This window comes from Musca autumnalis, unplaced genomic scaffold, assembly GCF_047663935.1.
Source record: "Musca autumnalis isolate F117 unplaced genomic scaffold, ASM4766393v1 scaffold_3, whole genome shotgun sequence".
Classification (NCBI taxonomy): Eukaryota; Metazoa; Arthropoda; class Insecta; order Diptera; family Muscidae; genus Musca; species Musca autumnalis.
The window spans coordinates 203,210,299-203,238,164 of NW_027411866.1; the positions used below are offsets into that span (position 1 = coordinate 203,210,299).

General features: G+C 39.2%; 2 protein-coding genes across 3 annotated transcripts in view; one reads left to right on the forward strand and one right to left on the reverse strand.

The window, feature by feature from the left end:
- Nucleotides 1–27,395, reverse strand: LOC141398722 (uncharacterized). The gene is made up of 4 exons (XM_073976316.1): nt 27,279–27,395; nt 26,955–27,185; nt 26,561–26,818; nt 1–1,252 (listed from the first exon to the last, which is right to left on the reverse strand). Exons 2-4 carry the CDS (start codon nt 27,022–27,024, stop codon nt 126–128), a joined length of 1,455 nt encoding a protein of 484 aa, XP_073832417.1. The 5' UTR covers nt 27,025–27,185; nt 27,279–27,395; the 3' UTR covers nt 1–125.
- Nucleotides 1–27,866, forward strand: part of LOC141398723 (uncharacterized) — a 55,951-nt gene that overhangs the window by 2,523 nt on the left and 25,562 nt on the right. The window contains exon 1 of one of the 2 annotated variants that reach the window (XM_073976318.1): nt 13,113–13,214. The exons of the other annotated variant lie outside the window; for it this stretch is intronic. The gene's annotated coding sequence lies outside the window, so the exon portion shown is untranslated. Of the gene's footprint in view, nt 1–13,112; nt 13,215–27,866 lie in introns of those variants that run through there. 2 annotated transcript variants of the gene reach the window in all.

Below are 27,866 nucleotides of genomic sequence, written 5' to 3' on the forward strand. Positions count from 1 at the left end.
TTTCTGTTTTTTTTTTATATTTATTAAAAATTGGCACAAAATATATTCAAATAAATACTTAAGAATAGAAAAATAATAACATCGTCGTCCCTAACACTCTTTCCAGAGCATAAACAAATTCTCTTCTAATATTCCTCCCGGCTAATTGTTGGTATTGTCCCGTCATTCAAACATCTAACATTCAATTGTTCAATTTGATGTTTTTGGAAAATAATGCCCAGTAGACCATATTGGATTTCAAACAATGATGTACGATGTGTACGTGGTACTTTCATGCCCACCACCAAGGCCAATAAACTTCCGATTATAATGAAAACAAAACCCTGAGACATTAAGGTGCTAATATCCGTGGAATAGAAATACGAATTTTTGGCATTGGCTACAAAATAATAATACACCACTGAGGTGGAAAGTAATTTCAACAGATATGAGAAATATATTAACAATTCCAAATAACGGAAATGGGCCACCTCTACAAGGAGTATTTGTAAGTTTGAATATGACATGCCAAAGAAAAACAATACCAACCAGAAGGGCACAGTGGTCTTGACGGAATTGCAAATAATCATGCTCAAAATGGTTAGGACAATTAAACACAGCTGATTGGCAACAAAGGTGATTTTAACCGAAACAAAAATCAATGGTATCAAGACCAGGGCACTACCTGCATAAACTACCCAAAACATTAAATCAATATTCATAATATCAGTGACACGCATGGCTGAGTTTAGCGAAAACCAAAATGCGAAGTAAATAAAAAGAGAATACTGTATGGCCTCGGTAAAGATGAGCAACAGCGTTACATTCCACTGCTGATTTTTGGTAACATAAAAGAATTCAATACGTTTTATAATCTCATCGCGTTTGTCAAAGATGGAACCATTCGAATTGGCAATGCGTAATTCATTGTCCATACTATTCTCACAATCGGTGGTACCGAAATAGTTCAACACCACAATGCCTATTAGCAGAGCCAGTACCACAACCGACATTGATAAATATACCCCGGCAAAATCGACATAAATTCCATGAGTCAACTCTTCGGGAGTTCCATTACTAATTTCCATTGTATTTTTAGTGTAGGATGTTCCAATTAAACTGACCGCCGAAGCCATGCCGAGTATATAAAAACTAAAGGCCAGTGCCATAAACAAAGCACGGCAACCTTTGCTTAGAATTGTGTGCAGGAAGCTGAGACCGGCCAAAAATGTTAAACTGTGTCCCAGATATGAGATGAAGGCACCAATATTATCTGAAAGAAAAAAAAAAATATATATAAATGTTTGAGTAATTAATTGGATGACTAAGCTAAAAATATATTGGCTATAATTATAAATACGAGTACATATATGTAAATGTGTTGGAGTTAATACTTAGTAATGGGAAATCTTTCGAAAATCTTTTTTAATGGCTTAATGGTTTTATAAATTTATATTTTTATTTAGCAATTAAGCTGATATAAAGTCCTTGATTTTTAGAACTATTTTTGTAGGACTATTGGAGCTAAGAAGAAAACAAAGTAAACGAACCAATAATAGGGGGTTATTCGGATCGTAAATTCCCCTTGACTTTTCTCAGTTTCTTCTTTTAAGTTGAAACGGGGAAAATATCAAACCCACAAGAAATTTTCTTTTATACCCCTAACCTTTAGACAAAAGAGGTAATAATTGTTTTAGACCCCAATTATGATTGGACGAAATCCGTTTCAGACAAATTGTAGTCGATTTAGCCATATGCGTCCGTCTGTCTTGCTGGATGGAGCGCGTGATAACTCTCGACAGGATCAGGCGATTCGTTTCAATTGTCAACTTATGACATGAGGGGGCATCCTTTTGCTGTTCTCAAGGTGGCATTCAGATAGGTTTGTATCTTTTTCCAATTCGTACCACATAATCTCGGGGACCAAACTGGAGCCGTATAGCTCATCACAGACCGACCTATCGCGTTATATGTGATCTACAAGGTTTCTTTATCTGCTTGAGGACCTTATTTCTGTTTTTCAGTTTGTCACAGATAGCTGTGTCATGCGCACAAGACTTGGACGTATGTGACCCCTAGAATTTTGGGGCAGTTTGTGGTTGGAATTCTGCTACCATCGACGACGACATTCAACGCTCTTCCAAACTACGCCATCCATGTGGTGAACAGATTTAATGGTGGATATCTGCATATTTCTCGCGTGGAAAAAGCTGGTAAGATCGGTTAAATAGAAGTTCAGTCTCTCGCAGATGTCATCTAGGTAGGTAACTGACGCCAAGATCGTACAATCATTGGCATACATTACGATCTGGAGAGGGCGGAATACAGGAGAGGTTAAAAAGTTCCGGAAATATCGCCCCATCTTGGGGAACTCCCTGACATCCTTGCCTGGCTTCAAAAGCGAGGCCACCCTGCCCATTTTTCAGACTTTGGGAACAATGAGGGTGGCTAGCGAGATACTCCACTTCCGGCTCATCCAGCTGTTTCAGCATAACCAGGAAATTCGTTCAGGACCCAACGCTTTGGGTGATTTAGCGTTCTTGATGGTATTCGCAACATCATCCATTGTAAACTGTGATGGTCCATGCTCGGCAGGAAGAGATCTGATGCGACTTAATACTCTTCTCATCGCCCGATCAGGTGATGATTTAACTACTTGTTCTGCTTATGCTCGCCGACCATCCTGTTAACTCCTAGTGCCAGCTCCCTGACTCTGGGGTCATTGGGGTTGTCTCCGCGAAGCGCAACACGCTCAATTTCTAATCCCGTCGCCTCTGCCTGGAAGTTTGGTCTTACGTCGGGTATTCGACCAGCAGGTATATGGCTAGTGGCTGCGGCAGTGATGATGTCTCGAAACGTCCTTTCCGCTACCCGAATATCAGAAGGATTGGACAGTTCTCGGAAGCGGTGATTGTTGAACTCTCTGAAACTCGGCAAATCAGCTTCACACGATTGGCGAATGTGTGGCGTCTACAGTTGATGAAATCGGTCGGTGGAGACAATTATAGGAAGATGGTCTGATCTAAGAGAAATTACGTCATTTGTCAGAGAATGTGACACGATGGTTATATCTGGCGAACTGTAACACTCTCCTCTAATTCTTGTAGCGACGTCCTCATTGACCGAGCAAAACGTGGAGCTATCAATCTGCTCAGCCAGTGCTGTACACCTCTGGTCATTTCTGAGGACCGAATGCCACATCACATGATGCGCATTAAAGTCCCCCAAAACCAGACGGTTATGACCTTCCAAGAGCGGGCTAATGTCAGACTAGTAACCTGAGATACAGCTATTTATCGGCAACTCTACCTCAGCAGATCCATACCTGACTGCTATCCCCATACATTCCATGTATGGGTAATTAGAAATCAGCGTGATGAGCTTCGTCGTGCCAACCTCAGCGAGCCTAGAGTCAGAGTGACAGACAAAGTGACACTGGAAGTTAACAGGTTGTTCGGTGACATAAACGGAACATGTGGTTAAAACATGTGAAGAGTTGCAACATTGGAGCCGAAATAATTGAATTGTGGGTAATGGGTAAGTTACTCTCTATCCCTGGAAAGAAGGAAGATAGGACCTCAGTCACGTTTTGCGACTGATCCGAAGAGGTGCGACACACAGAGAGGAAACATAGGCCTAAAGTTGCTCAAAACTCAAAATATAAAAATCGTTTTTTTATGAAAAAATGTTGATAAACGGCAACCAGACTCTTTTCTACATTTGCTATAACCATACTCGACTTTGTTAGATTAACCCTTTCGGTGATTCTATGCCATATGGCATAGCCAGTTTTTGAAGCCCGATTTAAGGCAAAATATTTATGGATACCCTTCTTTTAATACTTTTGTATTTTTCCCTGAAGTGTTATCTAAAAATAATTCGACAAAAATTTTTGATTGGTGAACCCTATACATTGTTATGTCTCAAAGAGCAAGCGCTCCTCGTTCGATTTAAAATTTGCATGAAAATACCATATTATAATTTTATATATTTTATTAACAAAAATATTGTTTTTGTTAACTTTTTGTATTTAATTTAGTAGATAATCATTGCCTTAATAATTAAAACGAAAAAAAGATCGGAAATATAGTTCAATGGAGCTGCCAGATTTTTTATATTTCATACTATGCCATATGGCATAGATTTTTCCCAACGGAAATGTTTCACTTTGTTTGACTCCCAGATCTCCTATTGTAAAACCCCTAGATCTTCTATAAGAAGACCTCCTGATCTTGTATAAATAGACCTCCAGGTCTTCTATAATAAGACCTCCAGATCTTGTATAAGTAGACCTCCAGGTCTTCTATACGAAGACTTCCAGGTCTTCTATAAGGAAACCTCCACATCCACCATAGGAAAACCTCCAGATGATGTATAACAATTCTTGCAGATTTCTAAAATAACTCCTTCAGATATTATATAAGATGGCCCCACGTCTTCTACAAGCTGACCTCCAGCCCTTCTATAGGATGACATTCAAGTGTTCTATAAGAAGTCCTTCAGATTTTGTATATGAAGACATGCAGGTCTTCTATAAGAAGTCCTCCAGTTTTTCTATAAGAAGGCCTCAAATCTTCTATAAGAAGACCCTAGCTTTTCTATAAGAAGACCTTAGGTTTTCTATAAGAAGACCCTAGGTCTTCTATAAGAGGCTTTAAATGTTCTAAAAGATATTCTATAATAAGACCTTCTATGTGAAGACCCCAAAATCTTCTAATAGTAGACCTCCAGATATTCTATGAAAAACCTTCATGTCTTGTATAAGTAGACCTCCTGGTCTTCAATGAGAATATCTTATGCTTTTCTATAAGAAGGGCCCCTGCTCTTCTATGAGAAGACCATCTGGTTTTTTATAAGAAGGTCTCCTGCTCTTCTATGAGAAGACGTCCTGCTCTTCTATGAGCAGACCTCCTGCTCTTGTATAAGAAGACCTCCTTCTCTTCTATAAGAATACCTCCGGCCTTATATATGCAAACGTCCTGCTCTTCTATGAAAAGACCTCCTGCTCTTCTATGAGCAGACCTCCTGCTTTTATATAAGAAGACCTCCTTCTCTTCTATAAGAATACCTCCTGCCCTTCTATATGCAACGTCCTTCTCTTCTACGAGAAGACGCCCTGCTCTTCTATGAGCAGACCTCCTGCTCTTGTATAAGAAGTCCTCCTTCTCTTCTATAAGAAGACCTCCTGCCCTTCTATATGCAAACGTCCTGCTCTTATATGAAAATACGTCCTGCTCTTCTATCAGAAGACGTCCTGCCCTTCTATATGCAAACGTCCTGCTCTTCTATGAAAAGACGTCCTGCTCTGCAAGAAGAGGACCTACTGTTCTTCAAGGAGAGTACCTCCTGCTCTTCTATAAGAAGACCTCTTGCTCTACTATAAGAAGACCTCCTGCTCTTCTATAAGAAGGCCTCCTGCCCTTCTATATGCAAACGTCCTGCTCGTCTATGTGAAAACATCCTGTCCTTCTATGAGACGACCTTTTGCTCTTCCAGGAGAAGACATCCTGCCCTTCTATGAGAGGACCTTCTGCTCTTTTATTAGAAGACGTCCTGCTCTTCTATAAGAAGACCTCTTCCTCTTCTATAAGGCCTCCTGGTCTTCTATAAGATGAAATTTAATTAAAAACTTGAATATTTTAGTTTTGTTTTTTTTTCCTTTAAATACATTCTATGCCATATGGCATAGTGTCCAAAAACCATTTTTCCAAACAAAATGTTAAAAAATTAGTTTTGATTATTCATTTAGTGGGCTTAAGTATATATAAAATTGGAAAAATATATTTTTCAGATCAAAAACAAAAAAGAAGCACCGAAAGGGTTAACCAATCCGATGCAGCAGTCGATTGAACACAGCCATACTGAAAACAAAAAGTAAATTTTCGAAAACCAAGAAATTAGGTGAACATTAAAATGACATTATTTTCGCGAAAAATTATATTTTTCAAGATTTATTGTTTTTGTGCAGTCTCTGAACAAGATTAGCATTTAAAATTTTCAGATTGATTTTACATCTTTGCTCTTTAATAATGGTGATACATATCCTCTTTATGAACATTTTAATTATTTTTTTTTTTAAGATTACTACAATTTCAATAGTGAAAAAGTCTATTTCCCCGTCGTTTCCCGACCATAGTTTCTTCTAATGTTTTATGCGTTTGAGTCTCAAATATCAGATTCAATCATAAAAAATTGCGCATATTTGCGCCATTCCGAAAAAAATCTAATTTTTCTCAACTAAAATATGAAATATTTTTATATGGAATTGCAAGGTTTACTCACACTAAATTTTGTTCTGCCTTACAACCGGGACTCTTATTTATCATACTAAACCAACACCTATGAAATATGTTTGCATTATTCAGAAATATTCACAGCTTTTCTCATGTGAATTGAGAAAAATTTAATTTAAGTAAGTTTCAAAAAATAAAATTTGTAATGAAATATATGTATATTGGACTATACATACATCTGTACCGATTTGTTTGAAAATTGGCTCAATGTTTTTTAGGCTGGTTCAGGTTGCATGTGTCAAATTTCAGTGATTTTGGTGCATTTTTATCTCATATCAGATGCGAATATATATGGAAGCTGCATCCAAATCTGGACCGATTTTCATTATTTTCTATAGGATTAAACCTTGTACAGAAGATATGCTTTGTGCAAAATATTATATTCTAGGGCTTTTGATCAAATTTTAACACAAATTTCCCCTCTGTGCGACAGTTTGTCGAGCACGCTGGAAGTGATAGGACGAGGAGAAGAAGTTGAGTGAACTGAGAGTCGAGTATCTCACCAAAGTTCCCAACCAGTCGATGCCAATCCCACGGCAGCGGGTTTATTCGAACCGGATTGACGCGGGACCATAGTATACTACAGCGGCTGCCAACCCAGCATTAAACCTATCCTTCAACGTAGGTTTCATACTGCTGCTGTCGCTATAAAATGGCAGGATGATCCAGAAACTAAAGCCAGGCAAGGATGCCAGCAAATGTGCAGACCATACAAACCGATTGTGCTTTTGTCGTCAGTAGCAAAGACTCATGAGGCTGTACTCCTCTCCAGCGTCAGAAAAAGCATTCCAGCTGCAGATCATCAGCATGGGTTCAGCATGAAGCACATGAACGACAACAGCGTTGCACACCATGTCCACAGGAGGACTCAACCAGAGCAAGGACATAGGTGGCGCTAGGACAATGTGGGTGGCGTTCGGCTTATCAGAAATACTGATACTGTCCAATCCCACGGCGGCCGGTTCTATGCACTGGATTGACTCGGAGGAAGGTTCGACCAGTGGCCGTCACCTCAACAATTATGTGTTTGTGTTAGTGTATTTTTTCACTATGGCAACGGCAATTTATCCCAGAATGCCTGCTCCGAGTTCTTCTGGTCCGTGCCGGGATAGAGATGAACCTCGGGCCAGTATGGATCTGTCCCGTTTGCCAGATCAGCATCCACCAATTCAATTGCAACGGTCTCCGCAATAAGATCGGAAAAACATAATTGTCGCCGCGATCCAAGAAACAAAGCTCACCGCCACCTGTAGCTTGCGTTGTGATAGTTACATGGTTACAACGTTTTGCGGAAGGATCGCACAAAAAGTGGAGGAGGAGGACTAGCCTTCTGTCCAGTACAGACCTACCTCGCTTAAGCTTGTCTCTAGTGACCCATACATGGAATGTATGAAGGTAGCAGTAAAGTGTGGTACTATGCCCTATATTAGTTCGCTTTTAGGGGGCAATAACCATTTGATGCTAGGGGACTTCTATGCTCATCACGAGCTTTGGCATTCCGTCCTAGGTAATGACCAGTGGGATACAGCGCTGGCAGAGCAAATTGATAGCTCCACGTTTTGCACGGTGAATGAAGACGCTCCTACGAGGATTAGAGGAGACTGCCACGGCTCGCCAGATATTACCATTGTGGCACCAGGTCTGATAAATGACGTATCCTGGCAATCCGTCATTTTGAGTCATGGGAAAGCTGATTGGCAAGGTTTCAGAGAATTTACCAATCACCGCTTCAGAAAATTGCCCACTCCCTCAGATACTCGGATAGCTGAGAAAACTTTCCGGGACATCATCACTGCAGCAGCCGCTCGCTACATACCTGCTGGTCAAATACCCGAAATAAGACCAAATTTCCCAGCAGAGGCGACGGGACTAGCAAAAGAGCGTGATGAGCTTTGTCGTACGAACCCTGAAGACCCAAGAGCTAGAGAGCTTACTCTTGAAGTCAAGAGGTTAGTAGGCGAACATAAGCGGGAGAAGTGGCTAGACCACCTGAAGCAATGCAACATTGGTGCAGGATTAAGAAAATTGTGGGCAACGGTTAAATCACTATTGAATACGGGAAAGAAGGATTACAGAACAGCAGTTACTTTCAACGGCGTGACAGTAACTGACCCAAAGACGTGCGCGTGTTATTTTAACCGGCAGTACATAGAGTGGTAGGGTGAAGAGAAGTGTGCTACGCCGTATATGAAGAGCCCTTTCAGCCGAGGAGGTACCACCACAATTTACGATGTTGCAGATGCCATCCGAAACGCAAAATCATCTAAAGCGTTGGGCCCACACCGAATATCGATGGGTGGTCCCGTTACTGAAGCCTGTCAAGGATGCCAGCAGAGGTGAATCGAAAAGGCCGATTTCGCCCTTGTCGCCAGTAGCAAAGATCCTATAGGCTCCTCCCCAAATCCTCCCCAAAATCAACATGGATTTCGGAAAATGCATAGTACCACAACAGCATTAGATGCCACATCCACACATATCAGTAGAGGACTGAACCAGAAAAGGTCGTGTGACCGACCAGTCATGGTGGCCAAGCTGTTCGAGGATAAAGAGAAGACTATTCTCCAGCCCTGTTTGCAACGTTGGGTAATCAACTATATGTGCGGACGCCAGTTGTTTGTAAAATTCAGAAACAAGAAGTCCAAACCCAGTAGTGTGAAACAGGGAGTTCCCCAAGGAGGGGCGATATCTCCGGAACTGTTTAACCTCTACCTTTCGGAAATTCTACCGCCGCCAGACGGCATAGAGATCGTGATGTATGCGGATGATTGTACAATCTTGGCGTCGGGTCCCATCGTCGATGACATATGTTATAGGTTAAATGTCTACATAGCTGACCTAGTGCAGTTCTTCCATCTGAGGAATATGAAAATATCCGCCTAAATCCACTGCCACACTGTTTACCACATGGACGTCTGAAATGAGGCCCCCACTGAACATATTGGTCGATGGTGTACTGATTCTGACCACTAACTACCCCAAAATAGAGGGTGTAACGTTCGATAGCATGTTTAAGTCGTCCGCGCATGCGATAAGATCAGAAGTAGGAACAAGGTGCAACAGGTTGCCTCCTCATGACACCAGTGGACCATCTTCATGAGGAGACGAATATTTTACCGGTGCGTCAACACAATAAGATGTTGTCGAAGCAGTATCTGCTTGGGTGTTATCGCAGTGAGCATCCCTGTCACGATTTTATGGATACAGAGGAACCTGATAACTGAATTTAATACACGAACGAACACATTTGCGTTGCTACAACAACAACTGGTACTGCCAAGTTCTCCACGTATGTATAAGGACGTCGGAAACACTATCCTCCGCCCAAGATAGAAATTATATGAGTGGACGCCAGTCGTACGTGGGATTCAGGAACGAGAAGTCCAAGACCCCTAGAGAGAGTTCCCCCCTGGGAGTTCCCAAAGTGTTGTGATATCTCTGGAAATGTTTAACCCCTACCTCTTCTGTATTCCGCCCCTCCAGACGGCATAGAGATCGTAACATATACGGATGATTGCACTATCCTGGCATCAGCTACCTCCCCAGATGTCATTTGTGAAAGGCTGATCTCCTATTTGACAGATTTTAAAACATTTTCCCCGCGAAGAATATACAAATATCCGCCACGAAATCTACGGCCACTCTGTTCACGACAGGGACGGCAGAGGTCAATGTCATGGTCGATGATAGTAGAATTCTGACCACAATATTCTAGGGGTCACATTCGACAGCATGTTCATGACGCCCGCGCATGGAATAGCTATCTGCGACAAAGAAACCTTGTTGACCACATATAACGCGATAGGTCGATCTGTAGTAAGCTATGCGGCGCCAGTGTGGTCCGTAAATATAAGTGGAACGCGATGGACAAATATTCAAACCTGTCAGAATGCCGCCCTGAGTGCTGCAATAGGATATATCCTCATGTCTTCTGTGGACTATTTTCAATGGCATCCTTTCGTTACACTACTTGCTCGTGTGTTACCGTGAGAGCCATGCTAATCGCCATATGGTGTACAGTATGTGTAAAACTTGAGAACAAGATGAACATGAAAGATATCTCAAGCAGCTCAAGAAATATATAAAGATCATATCGTCTGCTCCGTCGGAAAAGGTCGTAAGTCCACTTTTTTGGAAATCGCGTTTTTGTTACAGGATGATAGTACAAGTCAAAACACGTCGTATGATACAAAGAAAATGGTAGTATGTCGCGTTTTTCTATATGTTTTGCCCTTGTCGGAAAAGGTCGTAAGTCCACAAAACGTACAAATTTGAGTTCAAAAAGGTCGTAAGTCCACAGGAAAATGTAACATTAAAAGAATACTACAGCTAATGTAGTTCAGATATAATGTTTAACGTCATCCATGGTTGGGGTACAATGTAAAGAACTAGCCTACACCTTTGGATGATAATCGGATGATATTTGGTGGAGCCTGTGGACCAAACTTTTGAACAAAAATGTGATAATTTCTATATTGCAACGAAAATTTACATTTGAAATCTATTTTCCCCTATGAAATATGGACTTCTGGCCTTTTCATTGATACAAGTTGGGATGCTGTATGTGTTCAAATACATTGAAAATTTTTTAAAAAAATCAAAATTTTTACTGTTTTTACTGTCTTACTTAACTTTATCAACTGGTAATTTGTGGTTTCTCTAGGGACATTTATTCACATAACGAGATTAGTTTGTATTCTAAATTCAATAAAGTAATAGCTTCTAAAGGACGGGTAAATGGTTCTAAAACAATAATTGACTGAAATGTTATTAAACTAAGAAGACATCATGGTTTTTGCTAACAAAGAGCAGTATGAATTTGGAATGGAATTAGACGATGGTGTCATGGGTCTAGTTATCTATGGTTTTCACGGTGATTCTGAAAGCTCTGATGCTAAACTTCCTAAACGCAGGAAAACATTACATGCTGAAGATTCTACATGGTTTGCAGACAAAAACAAAAGATGCAGTGAGTTGGGGCAGAAATACTTGGGAAGACAAAAAAGGACACTATTTGGGATTACAATGTAGCTAAGAAACCACGTACATTAACGGAATTAATCATGAAATTTAATTGAAGGAAAGGGTCGTAAGGCAGAAATACAAGGTCGTAAGTACAACGTGTCATGTTTTATATTAAATATTTGCCGAACCGGTCCACGTTGCTGGCCCTTGAAACAGTTTATGTTACCTTTTCTTATGTCAATTAATTTTTATTGCATCGCAAATTAGTTGGGATATGCAAGTGAATATCAATAACAAGTAAGAACGTCGTTAAATTCGGCCAGGCCGAACTTGTTAAATGGGGCTATATGAAGGCGTGGACCTATATAGACAAATTTATGGGAGAAAGTTTTATACCCGAAACGAAAAATAAATACCAAATTTCAGCCAGTTTAGAGGAATATTGAGTCCACACCTACAAAATACCGGAAATCGGGAGGTACCGTTCTATGGGGGCTATATGAAGGCGTCAATACCAAACATCCTAGAAGTAATAGAAACTTCTATACCAAATCACGAAGATCTATCTTAAAAATTGCGAACTGTATCTTAATTTCAAAAGACGGACAGACGGTCATGGTTATACCGACTAAGAATTTTACTCTGGTCGGGTCTTATTGCTAAAATATGTACCCAGGATTGGGAAAACGGAATCGTTTGTAAGTTTTATATAAAGCATTTACAAAAATAGGGCAGAGTTGTAACCCGTCCTCGGAAATTCAACAAAATATATAGCCTACTTCCACCAAGGGACATCCCTGTGCATAATCTGACAACTACATGGAATAAGTACTTAGGGTCGGAGATTCAACAACCGTTGCCTCGCAAATTAATTTTTTGACCGATACTTTCATAACTTTTGCAAAATGCGTTTTTTAACAAATAGGGCCTGCCCCCATCCACTCCGAAATTCAAAAATATAAAGCCTATTTTTACCTCGGATGATCCTTGTATATTCTCTGAAATTTTCAAAAAAAATCGGTTCAGCCGTTTTTGAGTCAATGCGGAACATACACACATTGTCTTTTATATATAAGATTTCATACAAAAGTTTGGGTCCATTAAACCCGCTAATAATTATCTCATCACCATGTTAAATTTTAAGCTTATTCTTTGTCTTAAACTCAAATCATTCTTAAAATTTCGCTCCGATTGGAATATTACTGCGATCTACGGGACAGTCGGGTAAAAATTGTAAGTTTCGTCCATTTCACACCTCTCGATCATAACCAACATTTAATGGGGTCACTTCTGGTCGGAACCCGACCTCTCCACAAAAATTTCGTGACGATCGTTCCAAATTTGAGGCCTGGAGTTTTATTACAATTGTTAATGGATGGACGGACACACATAGCTAGATCGCTTTATCTAGTCAAGATATGAAAAAAATGGCAAGGAGAGGGGGTCTACGACGAATACTTCGCGATGTTACACGAATATTGGACAAAACAAACTTATAATACCCTTTGCACATTGTTTTGTAAAGTATAAATATTGTAAATTGTAGGAAAAGGTCGTAAGTCCGTACAAAAATACAAAACTGTACAAGGAAAAGGTCGTAAGTCCAAAGACATCCAATTATCTCCCAAACGCGATGGATTTTTATCAAACAATGTACAGGTATTGAAGCGGAATAAATAAACGAAAAATACTGCCTTTACCACCATAATAAAATCTTTAATACATTAAGCGCTGGAATGTTTTTTCTTCCTCCTGAAAAATTTATTGAGAGGGACTTACGACCTTTTCCGACGGAGTAGACGATATTCAAAATCCATTTTCTATATTGACAAATTTGGAACATCTTGAAACTATGCTCATAAGCAGTTGTTCCCACAGTTCGAATATCATTTCTTTCCAGGTTTTTCAAATTCTGGTCCTAACTGTTAGCGGGTATAATTCCAGGAGGTTTCAAATTATAAATTGGTTATCTTTTTCTTGGTAAGGATTATTTTTCCTTTAATAAAATTTTGCATATATTCCAAATACTATGGTGTAAAATAAATGGTACTCTTATGAAATTATTTATTTAATTAATATTACTCACATTATCTTTCATATCGTTCTCTACTGTGTTCTGTGCCGACACATTCCTAATCCATCACAGTCCCCCCACTATACCCATACATGATACTGTGCAATTTATAACACCGTCTCGCTATTTGACAACTTTTATTTTAGCCAACAAAGTCTTAACAATTTCATTGGTCTTAGTGCGTATTTTAGTCATTTTAAAACATTTGTTATCTTAATTACGTCTGTGGTTGTCGTCATTTTGTACGGAGTACAAAAATTCGAATTGCTTCACGACAATTATTAAAAATGTTGCCATAAATATTTGACATTTAAACAAACGGTAGTTAATTGCTATTGTGGTGCTATTTTGTGGTATTTTAAAAGGGTACAAAAATGCGCGTAAAAACAGTTATTTGCCAATATTTTTGGGAAGCTTCTTTCATTTATTTATAATTGTATTCTATTTCTTTCGTTTTTTGCTTAGAACGATAACAATATTTTAAGAAAAATTAAACGAAGTGTAATAGAAGTTATATACAGATATTGTAACAAAAGTACCTTCCCACTCAAAAATTTGATTATTGGAATGTAAATATAAACATAAAATAGAACAAATATAAACTTTATAAACTTAACTTTGTGGATTAAATATATTATTAAAAAACCAAATGGTTGTCGTTTCGTGACTAATGGTCACTTTTATGTTAAGTAATGAAAAAATTGCAATTGTAAATAATTTTCTCTCCTTGCAAAATGGTCTTACATTTGTTGAATGATGAAACAGTAAAGTAATAAGCACAAATATTCACGGATTAGCAAATTACACATGTGTTGAAGTATTTGCAAAAGATAAAACATTTAAAAAATGCGGGTTTTTGGCGTACAATGTTCTATAAGCTAAGGGTTAATCTCCGATATGATGATTTATTTGGAATGGGGAAAATAATTCTGAACAACATCATATTGATTTTGATCCCACCATCTGCGATGTTAATTCAAGGATACAACACCAAGCTTAAGTGAAGTCTTTGCTGCCATCAAGCAACTACACGCAGAAAAATATATGTTAGAAATATGTTTGGATCCAAACAAATATATGTTTGCAACATTTTGTAACATATCTCAATTTTATTTGTTTGGGTACCAGCATATTTTTTATGTTAGAACATATTTTTATACCCTACACCACTATGTGGTAAGGGGTATTATGTGTTAGTGCATTTGTATGTAACATACAAAAGGAAGCGAGATAGACCCATAGTTCCTTCTAGGGATATACATAGAATCACTTTCTGAGTCGATTTATGCATGTCCGTCCGTCCGTCCGCCCGTCCGTCCGTTCGCAACATACAGGTCGCATTTGTTGACCGATTTCGCTGAAAATTGGGGAATACCATTTTTTTAGCCGTCGGAAGATCAAGTTCGAAGATGGGCTATATCGGTCCAAGTTTTGGTATAGCCCCCATATAACGGTACCCCCCGATTTGCGGTATTTTGACGTTTTTAGCTACATTTTCAGACCGATGTAGCTATAATTTGATAGTTAGGGTTCTTAGATGTTAATAAACTTATATGACAAAACTTGTGGACATAGGTCCACGTTTTGGTATAGCCCCCATATAACGCTACCCCCCGATTTACGGTATTTTGAAGGTTTTAGCTACATTTTCAGACCGATTTAGCTATAATTTGACATTTAGGGTTCTTAAGTATCAATAAACTTATATAACAAAAGTTGTGGACATAGGTCCACGTTTTGGTATAGCCCCCATAAAACCCCCGATTTACGGTATTTGGACTTTTTTAGCTACATTTTCAGACCGATGTAGCTATAATTTGACATTTAAAGCTCTTAAATGTCAATAAACTTATATGACAAAACTTGTGGACATAGGTCCACGTTTTGGTATAGCCCCCATATAACGGTACCCCCCGATTTACGGTATTTTGACGTTTTTAGCTACATTTTCAGACCGATGTAGCTATAATTTGACATTTAGGGTTCTTAAGTATCAATAAACTTATATAACAAAAGTTGTGGACATAGGTCCACGTTTTGGTATAGCCCCCATATAACGGTGCCCGCTGATTAATGGTATTTTGACGTTTTTAGTTACATTTTCAGACCGATTTAGCTATAATTTGACATTTAGGGTTCTAAAGTATCAATAAACTTATATAACAAAAGTTGTGGAGATAGGTCCACGTTTTGGTATAGCCCCCATAGAACGGTACCCCCGATTTACGGTATTTCGACGTTTTTATCTACATTTTCAGACCGATTTAGCTATAAATTGACATTTAGGGTTCTTAAGTGTCAATAAACTTATATAACTAGTGGACATAGGTCCATGTTTTGGAATAGCCCCCATATAACGTTACCGCCCGATTTCAGGTATTTTGACGTTTTAAGTCACATTTCTAGACCGAATTAGTTATAATATTACCGATTTTCGGTATTTTGAGGATTCTAGCTAAAATTTTTAACCGAATTAGGAGTTTTTTGACATTAAAGGCTCAAAAACTGTCAACATAGGCCCATGTTTTATTGTAACACCTATATAACGGTACCTCCCAATTTCTAGCCCACCAAAAATTGTCAACATACATAGTTAGATATAGGCACCATAAAAAAGGGTCTCCCGAATGAAGCATTTTATGCACATTATCTGACATTTTAACGTACCCACTTAAAGTTGGGAACAGGAATGAAAACTAATTATTTCATTTTAGTTCAGAATATTTTATGGTGGAGGGTATGAAAAGTTCGGCACGGCCGAACTTAATGCTTTTTTACTTGTTTATATGTGGAGAGAGGATTTTTGTCAAAGAGAGTAACAACAGGGCTCTCTCGGCTGCGGAATGCTGTTTTATAACAAAGAGCTGTGTGTATGGTGTGGTAGAAGACGCAGAAGCGAAGAGAGGAGGGTAAAAAAGTTTGGTTTTTGGTGGTGTGTATGCGTTAAAACATGTATCTTTCGTGTTTTGTTGTTGTTAACCAACGTAGCAAGCGAAGAGGAAAAGAAAAAATGGTATGCATTATGTTGTTCTTTTTTCTCTCCAGTTTTCGAAATACTATCGTTGGGTAAAAACGGTAAGGTGAGTGTATGGTGTAATAGGAAACGCAGACCGTGATACCAGATAAGTTTTGTCGAAAATCGTAAATTGTCGGGAGTCAAAATCGTCAAATCGGCAAAAATACAATCACTTGTATTTCAGTTCAAATTATTACTATATAAGATAAAAATAAAATGTTAAGTAAAGAAAAGAAAACAATTACCAATTCATAAAACAAAGCAGTTTTGTGACAAATGAGCCCCTACGAAATACTGTTAAAAAACGGTGTTCACTATAGGTCGAGAAGGACGCAACCCCAACCCTCACTTGCCGCTTCTGGGATGTTTGTGGAATAATTATACTATATTATTAAGCACATAAAAATCTTTTCTTTAAAGCAGAGCTTTTTTAAATTTTGAACGTTTTTTGGCCAAAAAAAGACTACCCATTTTTCAACAAAGTTTGAATTTTAAAAGTACACCATTTTTTTAAATTAATAACTTTTAAATTTCCTCGTCTAAAGACAAGATTGTTAGCCAATGGAAAATATGTGATGATCTGTCAAGTCGTTTTCGAGATAGAGCGGACACCGCAAGACGCCACTAAACTATGCAACATTTTTCAACAAAAAATTGCCCAAGGAAGATCAAAATGTGCCTTTCATCATGAAAAAATATATGTTAAAAAAGTCTGGTAATTTGCTTGGAAAAAATTAAGGCGAAGATCATTTTTAATATTAATTTTTAATTAATTTCTCGTTGGAATCGAGCTTAATGACCTTTATTTTTGCAAGTGAAAAAGGAAAGCCGAAGATTCGAACCCACACAACCACCCAGAGCTTCGAAATACTCGCTCAAATTCTACTCGCGAGTGAAATTCGAGCGAGTTCGAGCGGAAGTACTCGCGCTAGTAGGAAAAATAAATCGAGTATACTCTATTTTTACTTGTCACTCGCGATGCATATTTCAGACTTGCTCGATTTTCCTCGCGAGTGAAAAGTGTTTGCGAGTACGAGTTTTCAAGAATAAACGAGTGGGAGTGAAAATGCTCGAAATAGGGTACCATTTTACTCAAAGAGCAAAATCGAGGTAGCGAACAGGTTTTGATGTTGCTGTGGACTGAAGGTGGAAAGGGCGAGTTGTTCGGAGGTTCGGAAGTTCGGAGGAGGATGGTGGAGGTTCCGAAGAACTCGCCCTTTCCACATTCAGTCCACAGCAACATCAAAACCTGTTCGCCACCACACACAAAAAGCGGTCAAAAAAGAAATAAAATTTTCCTACTCGATTATACTCTTCGAGTAAACTCGTACTGTATTTCGAGTATTTTCACTCCCACTCTTTTTTTAAACACCGAGTACTCGCGAGTGCTCCCAAATAAATCAAAGGAGTGTAGAGTAAACTTCTTTTAAAACTCGTACTCTTCGAGTACTCCCACTCACAGGTACTTTTCACTCACGAGTAAAAACGAGCAAATCGGACATTTTGCTCGCAGTACTCTAGTACTCGCGAGTACTTTTCACTCGCGAATAAAAACGACCAAATCGGAGCTCTCCAACCAGAACTTTGTGACACGCATGTTTCGCCATTGGTAGAGGCTCTTCAGACATATCGGCCGTGGAGCGGCTTTTCTGTCATCGAACTTTTCTTCTTTCAAATGCATTTTTTTTTGTTTTTTTTTTACAACCCATTTAGTTGTGCTTTCATGACAAACGCCTAGCGCTGCCTTTGAAAGTAGTGAGTTTGGCTTTGAACGCTAACACGCCGTGAGGGACTAGGGTTCAAACCTCAGCCTGGTTCAGCTGATTTTATTTTTTTGAAATTTTTGCTTATTAGGGCGAAGATCATTTTATAGTTTTAAGAGGTTAATTAATGGGTTTATAAGTTTTTTTCTTTATGAGGATTTATTTGACGAAGATCATTTTATAGTTTTAAGATGTTTATTAAAAGGTTTATAGTTTTTTCGGGTTAACCTTCTTTATGAGGATTTATTTGACGTATACACAATGGAATTGACATTTAAAAGCTTTAAAAGTGGCTTTATTAAATTCGGTTATATATAAACGTACTATAATAAGGTGATAGATTTATGTGTAGTTGTCTTTTAGAGATCAGTGCTACCAATCACAATATTCACACCTACGTGTCTGTTGTTGTTTTTGCTTTTTTTCTATGCCTTTCAAAAAACCACCGCCATTTATAAATGTGTGTATATGTTTGAGATAGACAGTGAGCGCTTATTGAGAGCAAGTGAACATACATTTCAATGTGTTTCACATTGTTACGCTCCTTTGCTCTCAGAAAGCGCTCACTGGTGCATGTGTTTGTTTTTTTGTGGCTTTTGGGTTTGTATTTGTTTGCACCCAAACAAATATTTGTTTGCACCCAAACATATAATTTGTTTGCAGCCAAACATGTAATTTGTTTGCACCCAAACATATATGTTTGTGACTGATTGCAAACAAATATATGTTTGGGACAAATGGAAAAACAGGCGGTATTGATGGTATACCCGCTGAATTAATTTTAATTCAAACTGCATTTACATTTTATCGATTTTGAAAAGACTTTCGACATCATTAACCATACTTACATTTAGAATTCACTGCAGAAAAGAGGTTTCCCGCCTATGCTTATAAACCTCATAAAAGAAAAAAGGAAAATTGACTCGACCTTTTCAAGTTGTGAGTGAGGGGAAAGATGTACAATGGCGAATTGATGGCACATTTTTAAATTATTTGGCTTATGCAGATTATATTTGTCTACTGTCAAACAGATCCATGGACTTAACACAATCCGTCTTAAACCTCCAAGATAACTTGAGAGGCACACGCCTACAGATAAATTTAACGAAAACCAAATACATTAGTATAAAGACAAACAACGAACAGGAGGTCAAAGCCTCAATAGATCAATTCTGTTATTTGGGATGCTTAGTGGACCCGGATGGTGGCACAGAAGTAGATGTAGAAGCAAAAATTTGTAAAGCTGCAGCAACATAAGTGTTAAACCTACGAACAAAGTTTGGATATTCGAATCCAATGTAAATTCTGTTTTACTGTATGGATGTACTGCGTGAAAGGTCACCAACGGTGTTACAAAAACGCCTACAAGTTTTTATTAACCGATGTCTTCGCCGGATTCTACTACGCATATTTTGGCCGCGTGTAATAGCGAACGTAGAGCTCCTACTACAAGAAAATTAGATTAATCTGGAATCAGAAATCCGAAAACGTCAATGGCAATGGATTAGTCATGTTCTACGCCGCGCAAAACAAGCTCTACGATGGAATCCGTTCATCCAAGAATGAACAGAAGGGTTGGAGGACCAAACAAACCTGGAGACGTTCCACAGAAGCCGAAATGAGATCTATCGGATTGACCTGGGATCAACTTTTCATAAATAATATACAATGGTTAGCAATTTTAACAGAATTCTTCTTCAATTTGCATTTTCGATTTATTCGTCTGATAGTGAATAGACCCGACCTACTGTAGTTTTAATATATTATTTGTTGTTTTCAAGTATTTGAATTATTATTTTGATAAGATATTAAATAGTGTTTCCCGTATTGTAGACGACAATGATTCATATTGATTAGTTTTTTTTGTAGTTTTGTTTTCGAGGCCATTAAAATACTATTTTTAGAAATAAGGAACTGAATTGAACTCAGTGTTAAAACATTGGTTCGATAGCTAAAACTGCACATAATGTTATGCAATTCCATGACCGGGATTGACCTGGAGCCACACATCACACTTAAACTTCGATAAGATACAATAGTTTCCGAAGGTGGGTGCATCTCAGGGGTTTCTCTGGACTTGTATATGTGAGGGTCTACGACAGAGATTATGTTGCTGCATGCTGCGTGAACACAGCTCCCAGTAAGTCATCTTCAGAATACAAGATGAGACTCCTCTACAGTCACCCCAATAGACCGTCTTTTGGGATTTTAATTTCCAAACTCATGATTGCGGCATACGGTCCCAGGCAATGAATAGAGTGGTAGAGTGTTGGCTGAGCAGATTCATAGCTCAACGTTCGGCATATATAAGCATAGTGTCACCTAGTCAGACAAACAACGTCACCTGTCAACCCGTCGTTTGGTAAGATTTTATCACTTTTGAACGCCGCAATTTTATCAATCATGGGAATGCTAATTTACATATTTTCAGAGAGGTCACTAATCACCACTTCAGAAATCTGCCCAACTCCTGTGATGTTCGGGCAGCAGAATGGTGGCCACTTGACATCATAACACTGCAGCCGCTCATTATATATATATATGTATACATGCTGGTCGAATACACGCAGTAAGACAAAATTTCCAAAAAGAAGCGAATGGGGTTAGCAATCAAGCATGGTGAGCTTCGTGGAGCAGGGTGGCCCCAGTACTAAAGCCAGAAAAAGATCCCAGCAAAGATCGTACAGACCAGATCGTACAGACTTTACGCGCCAGAAATGGCTATCTAGTTGCCGATCATCAGCATGTCTTCCGTAATCAGCACAGCACGACAACAGCGCTGGATGCCATCACTTCACATATCAGTCGAGGACTCAACCAAAGGACATTCCAAGACATCATCACTGCTGCACACTCACCCCAGTGACCCCAGTCTCAATGAGCTGACACTGAAGTTATTTAGGTTGGTCGGTGAGCATAATGGAACAAGTGGATAAATCATCTGAAAAGTTGCAAAATTGGAGCTAGAATAAGCGAACGTTACGCAGACTGATTCGAAGAGGTACGCAAGTTATTTCAATCTACAATTTGTCGAGGAGTGACACGGCGAAGAGTATTACCTCGCATTAGATATCTTCCTGCAGAGGACGAACCACCAAAATTTGGAGGTGCACAAATTATTTTAACCGACAGCTAGATTGCATTAGACCTGTTCGATTGCCATCAAGAACGCTATGTCACAAAGAGTTGGGCTCTGATGGAATGCTGAAACAGCTGGATGTGCCGGTAGTGGAGTACCTCACTAAAGTTCTCAACCAGTAGAAAGCCACCAGAACAGTGATGGTGCCGCTTGACTTCTCAAAGGCCTTTGATTTCTCAAAGGCCTTTGTTTAAGGGCATTGAGAAGACTATCCTCCGGACATGTTTGAAATGTTGGATAATCATTTTTATGTGTGGTCGCCTGTCATACGTGGAATTCGGAAACAAAAAGTCCAAGCACGGTAGAGTGAAACAGGGAGTTCCCCAAGGTGGAGTGATATCTCCGGAACTGTTTAACATCTACATCTCCTGTATTCAACCCCCTCCAGATAGCATGCGAATGATAGTACAATTTTGGCATCAGAAACCCTTCTTGAACTCCTATTTGGCTGATCTCACCATTTGTTTCCACGCGAGGAATAGGCAAATATCCTCCACTAAATCTGCGGCCACTCTGTTCGCCACATGGACGGTGCAGATGAGAAGAGAGTTGAATGTTATGGTCAATGGTAGCATAATTCCCTAAATTCTAGGGGTCCTATTCGACAGCATATTATCTTCGTTCGCTCATGCCGTAACTATCTGCGACAACCTGAAATGTAATGTCATCAAGTCCCTATCAGGCAGCAATTGGGGTGTAGATAAAGAAACCTTGTTGGTCACATAAATATGTCTAACACGATAGGTCGTCCTACCAAGTAGATGTGAGGAGTGTTAGCTGCATCGACAAATCAGAGTAGTTTTGGCACAACTACACTCGGTGATGCAATCGCCTAAATTCCTATAGGTCAAGGATTGGTGACACCGTGTAAACCATCCGCCCAGCATACGAGCGACGCAGGCCCGAGCGACAAATAACCTTAAAGGGTTACAATAATGGTACATGGTCCACTGGAGCCATGAGGAGGCACCCAGTTCCTGTTCATAGGGCAGCATTTTTGCAAGTTTGAATATTTTTCCATTGCGTTGCACTTAGATTTGCGGACCGATCTGGCGCCGCATAGCTTACCACAAACGGACCTATTGGGGTATATTTGATCAATAAGGTTTCTTTATCTGCACTCCAATTGCTGCTGGCTAGGGACTTGAGGACCTTGTTCCCATATTTCAGTTTGTCGCACATATCTGCAAAAAGCGCGTGCGACGAGAACATACTGTCGAATTTGACCCCTAGAATTTTAAGGTAGTTTGTGGTCGAAATTCTGCTACCATCGAGCGTGACATTCATCTTCTCTTTCCACCTGTGTCATCACTGTGGTGAACAGAGTGACCGTAGATTTAGTGGCGAATATTTGAATGTTCCTCGATAGTGGAAAAAGGTGGTAAGATCGGTTAAATAGGAGTTCAGTCTCCCACAGATGTCATCAGGGCAAGTACCTTCCCAGGATCGCCAGGATCGTGCAATCATCTGCATACGTTACGATCTCGATGCCGTCTAAACGGCTTGGAACACAGGAGAGGTAGAGGTTAAACAGTTCCAGAGATATCACCCCAACTTGGGGAACTCCCTGTTTCTCTGTACTGGGTTTGAACTTCTTTTCCTGAAATCCACATACGACTGGCGTCCACACAATTGACAATTAACTATCCAACGTTTAAAGCATGGCCGGAGGGTGGTCTGCTCAATGTTCTTAAACAGCGTGGAGTGCCTGATTGTATCAAAGACTTTTGATACCTCAAGCGCCACCTATTTTATCACACTGGGGTTGAGTCCTCGGCAAATATGTGTGGAGATGGCGTGCGACACTGTTGTCGGCAACTAGATAGATATTTCTGACGTTGAGGGGGACTAAGGTCTCAAGGGTCTTTGCTACGGGGGACAAAAGCGAAATCGGCCTGTACGATTCACTTTTGCAGTCATCCTTGCCGGGCTCCCGTAGTGGGACCACCCTGCCCATTTTCCAGACTTCGGGAACAATGAGGGTGGATAGCGACAAGTTGAGAACTTTAGTGAGATACTCCACTCCCGGCTCATCCAGCTGCTTCAGGGCCCAACGCTTTGGATGATTTAGCGTTCCTGATGACATTCGCGACATCATCCATTGTAAATTGTAGTGGTTCATCCTCGGCAGGAAGAGATCTGCGACGTAATACACTTCTCTTCGCCCTGTCACTCTCGGGGTGCTCGACAAACTGTCGATTGAAATAACCTGCGCACCTCTTCAACGTCAGTCAACGTAACGTCGCCAAACGTGACTGAGGTCCTATCTTCCCTTCTTCCAGGGTTCGAGAGTGACTTAACCGTTGCCCACAATTCACCTGTACCGGCTCCAATGTTGCAACTCTTCAGATGATTTAACCACTTGTTCCGCTTATGCTCGCCGACCAGCCTGTTATCTTCCAGTGTCAGCTCCCTGACTCTGGGGTCATTGGGGTTGGTTCGGCGAAGCTCATCACGCTCATCTGCTAATCCCGTCGCCTCTACTGGGAACTTTGGTCTTACTTCGGGTATTCGACCAGCAGGGATATGACGAGCGGCTGCAGCTGTGATGATGTCTCGGAACGTCTTTTCCGCTACCCGAACATCAGAAGGATTGGACAGTTCTCTGAAGCGGTGATTGGTGAACTATCTGAAACCCTGCCAATCAGCTTTCTTATGATTGACGAATGTGCGGCGTTCAGAGGTAATGAAATCGGGTGGTCTGCTAATGCATATGTATTTTTGCTGGTATTCGTGCTTGGCTTCATTCGCGGCACCACCCTGACCATTTTCCAGACTTGAGGGTGGCAAGCTACAGGTTGAGAACTTTATTAAGGTACTCAACTCCCAGAATATCCACCTCTTTCGGCATTACCATGGAGATTCAATCAGGGCCGAACGCTTTGGATGATTTATCTTTCCTGATTTCATTCGCAACATCCATTGTAAATTGTGGTGGTTCATCCTCGGTAGGAAGAGATCTGATGCTACGTAGTACTCTTCTCATCGAACCTTAGAGGGTGGTCTTTAGAATCGATTTTGCCTTAAGGGGTCGGAATAGGTCAAAATAAGAATAGAAGTTGCTTTAAAGCATCGTCTATAGAATATAAGTCGGTTAAATGGTCGCCTATAGAAATAAATGATCTTAACGGATCGCCTATAGTATATAAGCCGCCTTATCGGGTCACCACTAAAATGGAAGACGCCTTATCGGGTTACCTTAGGTAACTTACCTATAGAATAGAATGAGTCGTCTATAAAACAGAAGTAGCTTTAATCAAAGTAACCTAGAGGTTCGCCTCTGGAATAGATTTTGCCTTAAGTGAACGTCTATAGAATAGAAGTTGCCTTAACGGGTCGCAAGCAAGACTGACAAAAGGACGGATATAACTACATCGACTCCAAATTGTCTGAAACGGATTTGGTCTTAACATATATGGGGTGTAAAACTATTTCTTTGTTGCTTATGTATTAGGCCGGGGCGATTTGAAAACCTTAATGGGCCCTTCGCGTTTCTGATTTCTGGGGTTGAACTGAGCAAAAAAGTCTACTGGACCATATGTCTACGATGAAAATCGAGCCTCCCGATTTTGACTTTAAGTTTTTTATTGACGTTTTTTGGATATTTTGGCATATAACAGCCAAACCATTAGGATTTTCGATCCAACACAAAGACAAACATTGTAGCCAAGACAGTAATTGAAAACTCTCTAATACATCGCAAAAGCATTGGAACGCTCCTTCAGGCAGTTTTGGCCCTAAGAATGTGCAAACTTTTCGGAAAATGTCGATAAATGAAATTGTGCTACAAAATTTGACCCGAAAAATATTCAAGTGTTCTGATGCAAAATTATATCGTGTTGGGATCCATGGACAACGACAATGCCCTTATTTCGCTTGGATCACTTCGTTTTATTTTTATATAACGGTGAAAGTAGTGTAAATCTGGTTTTCTTACATTTTCAAATTTAAACGGGCATATCTTATTTTTTCCACAACGGATTTCTTTTGATCCTTCTTCCTTTTAAAGGGGTGAATAATGTCTTTTGAATAAGCTATTATTGTTTTAAATCGGTTAACAAATGGCTAAGTTATAGTGGTTTATGTCTGAAAACCCCCAGAAAAACCTATAAAGGAATTTCTCATAATTTTCAAAATAATTATAGAACAAAACAAAAAACATTATATTTTTGAAAATTATGAGAAATTCCTTTATAGGTTTTTTGTGGGGGTTTTCAGACATAAACCACTATAACTTAGCCATTTGTTAACCGATTTAAAACAATAATAGCTTATTCAAAAGACATTATTCACCCCTTTAAAAGGAAGAAGGATCAAAAGAAATCCGTTGTGGAAAAAATAAGATATGCCCGTTTAAATTTGAAAATGTAAGAAACCCAGATTAACACTACTTTTACCGTTATATAAAAATAAAACGAAGTGACCCAAGCGAAATAAAGGCATTGTCGTTGTCCATGGATCCCAACACGATATAATTTTGCATCAGAACACTTGAATATTTTTCGGGTGAAATTTTGTAGCACAATTTCATTTATCGACATTTTCCGAAAAGTTTGCACATTCTTAGGGCCAAAACTGCCTGAAGGAGCGTTCCAATGCTTTTGCGATGTATTAGAGAGTTTTCAATTACTGTCTTGGCTACAATGTTTGTCTTTGTGTTGGATCGAAAATCCCAATGGTTTGGCTGTTATATGCCAAAATATCCAAAAAACGTCAATAAAAAACTTAAAGTCAAAATCGGGAGGCTCGATTTTCGCGGTAGATATATGGTCCAGTGGACTTTTTTGCTCAGTTCAATCCCAGGAATCAGAAACGCGAAGGGCTCATTAAGGTTTTTTTGCTTCCACACAAATCGCCCCACCCTATTATGTATAGTTCGGAAGGATAGTGTTTTTGAGGGAAAATTCTTTGATATATGTACGTGCTAACGGTTGATTTTAGTGTCGTTACGAGCTGTACAGACTGACATCGAGGAACGCATAAGAATGCGGGCCTCTTAGCGGCATGTCCAAGTGATACAAAGAGTGCTATTCATTGGTGAAAAATTAGAATATCGGCATGCCCAAAACAAGAACGTTCGGTAAAATAATGTAAAATAGCGGTAATTTTCGTGGGAAAAATTTATAGTATTGGCTTGACCGAAGTGAAAACGGCATGAAAACTTGATTCTGGCTAATTTAATTTACACACCACATTTACTTATTTCAAAACAAATTTATATAGGCCCTGAATGTCCCAGATGTAATTCTAGTGGTGTAGGTCAACCATCACATTGTTGACCCACCAAATTAAAAATACTTTTATCATGTTTATTTTTACCACTCCAATACTTACCCAAATCATCTGCAAAATAGAAACAGCTCGATATCAAATGGAATACTCCAGCCACCAGCAGGATGTACATGTGCCAGAAGACAAAACGGGAACGCATAAATTTCACAGCGAACATTGTCAAGGCAGCCACAAAGCCCCAGCAGGCACCCAAAATCAAGGGCCCGTAGACAATTACACCCGAATCAACATTACGTTCGGCCACAAAGGAAGATATCGTATAACCAAATACCAGACCACATGGTAGGAAACTTATGCACACTTAAATTTGTATAAGAAGAGAAATATTCTTTCATTATTTTTTTTATGATACTAATTAAAACACAATGTACGAGCATTGCGTAGTCATAGATAACGAGGAAATTCCACACCAACAACAACAAACCGAATAACGCACCTACAATACTGGGAGCAAATTGAAAGAATTTATAAACGAATTTTTCCCACAGATTTGTTAAATTTGCCATTTTTTTCCAAAGGGTTTGTTTTCAAATTTATTTGAAATCCATTAAAACATCACTTTTTTCTTTGAACGAAAAATAACCAATTTTTAAGCAATTTTAAATATTTTGCGTAATTATTTTGTATAAATTTTTCCGCTTCGTATTTCGTTATTAACTCTACTCGACTATTATTATTACTGAGTTTTTTTTCTTTTTTTGTTTAAACAATTGTTATTGTTAATGGAATTTGGTAAAAAAAAGAATTTCGCCCGGCCAACCTTCCCAACTTTCTGTTGACACAGAGACGACGATGTCAAGAAACGTCAACTGTAACTGTCGTGCTCTTTGGCTAGGATGGCTGTTTCAGTGCTCCGCAGATAAAGCAACGTATTTTTCATTGGGTTTTGAAAAAAAGTACCGATAAGATAAAAATTATTATTGACTTTATTACGCCAGCTATATACCACCACCACCGATCCGTTTAACTACCCTTCAACCACCCTCACTTATCAAACGTTTGAGTGCTTTTGTTTTTTTTACCAACTTATAGCCAACTGCCTGCAAGATACGCAGTGAGTATTCAGAAGCGTTGTATGCTTTGATTTGAGTTATTATAGAACGTTTTATTTCCATACCGCAATTACTCATTAGGTTCATCGATATCTTGATGGGGTATTCCAAACACAGGGTATGTGGGTCATGTTCATAATGTTTTTGTTTTTGACGTTTGCGTTTTCTATGGATAAAAAGTTCGGGGTATTCCAGGGTGCCGTTGATGATTTTTGATGGATGAAAAGTGGTATTTTCCTTTATTTTTTTTTTAAATCAGCATAGCAAAAAATGAATGAAATTGATTCTCAGCAAAA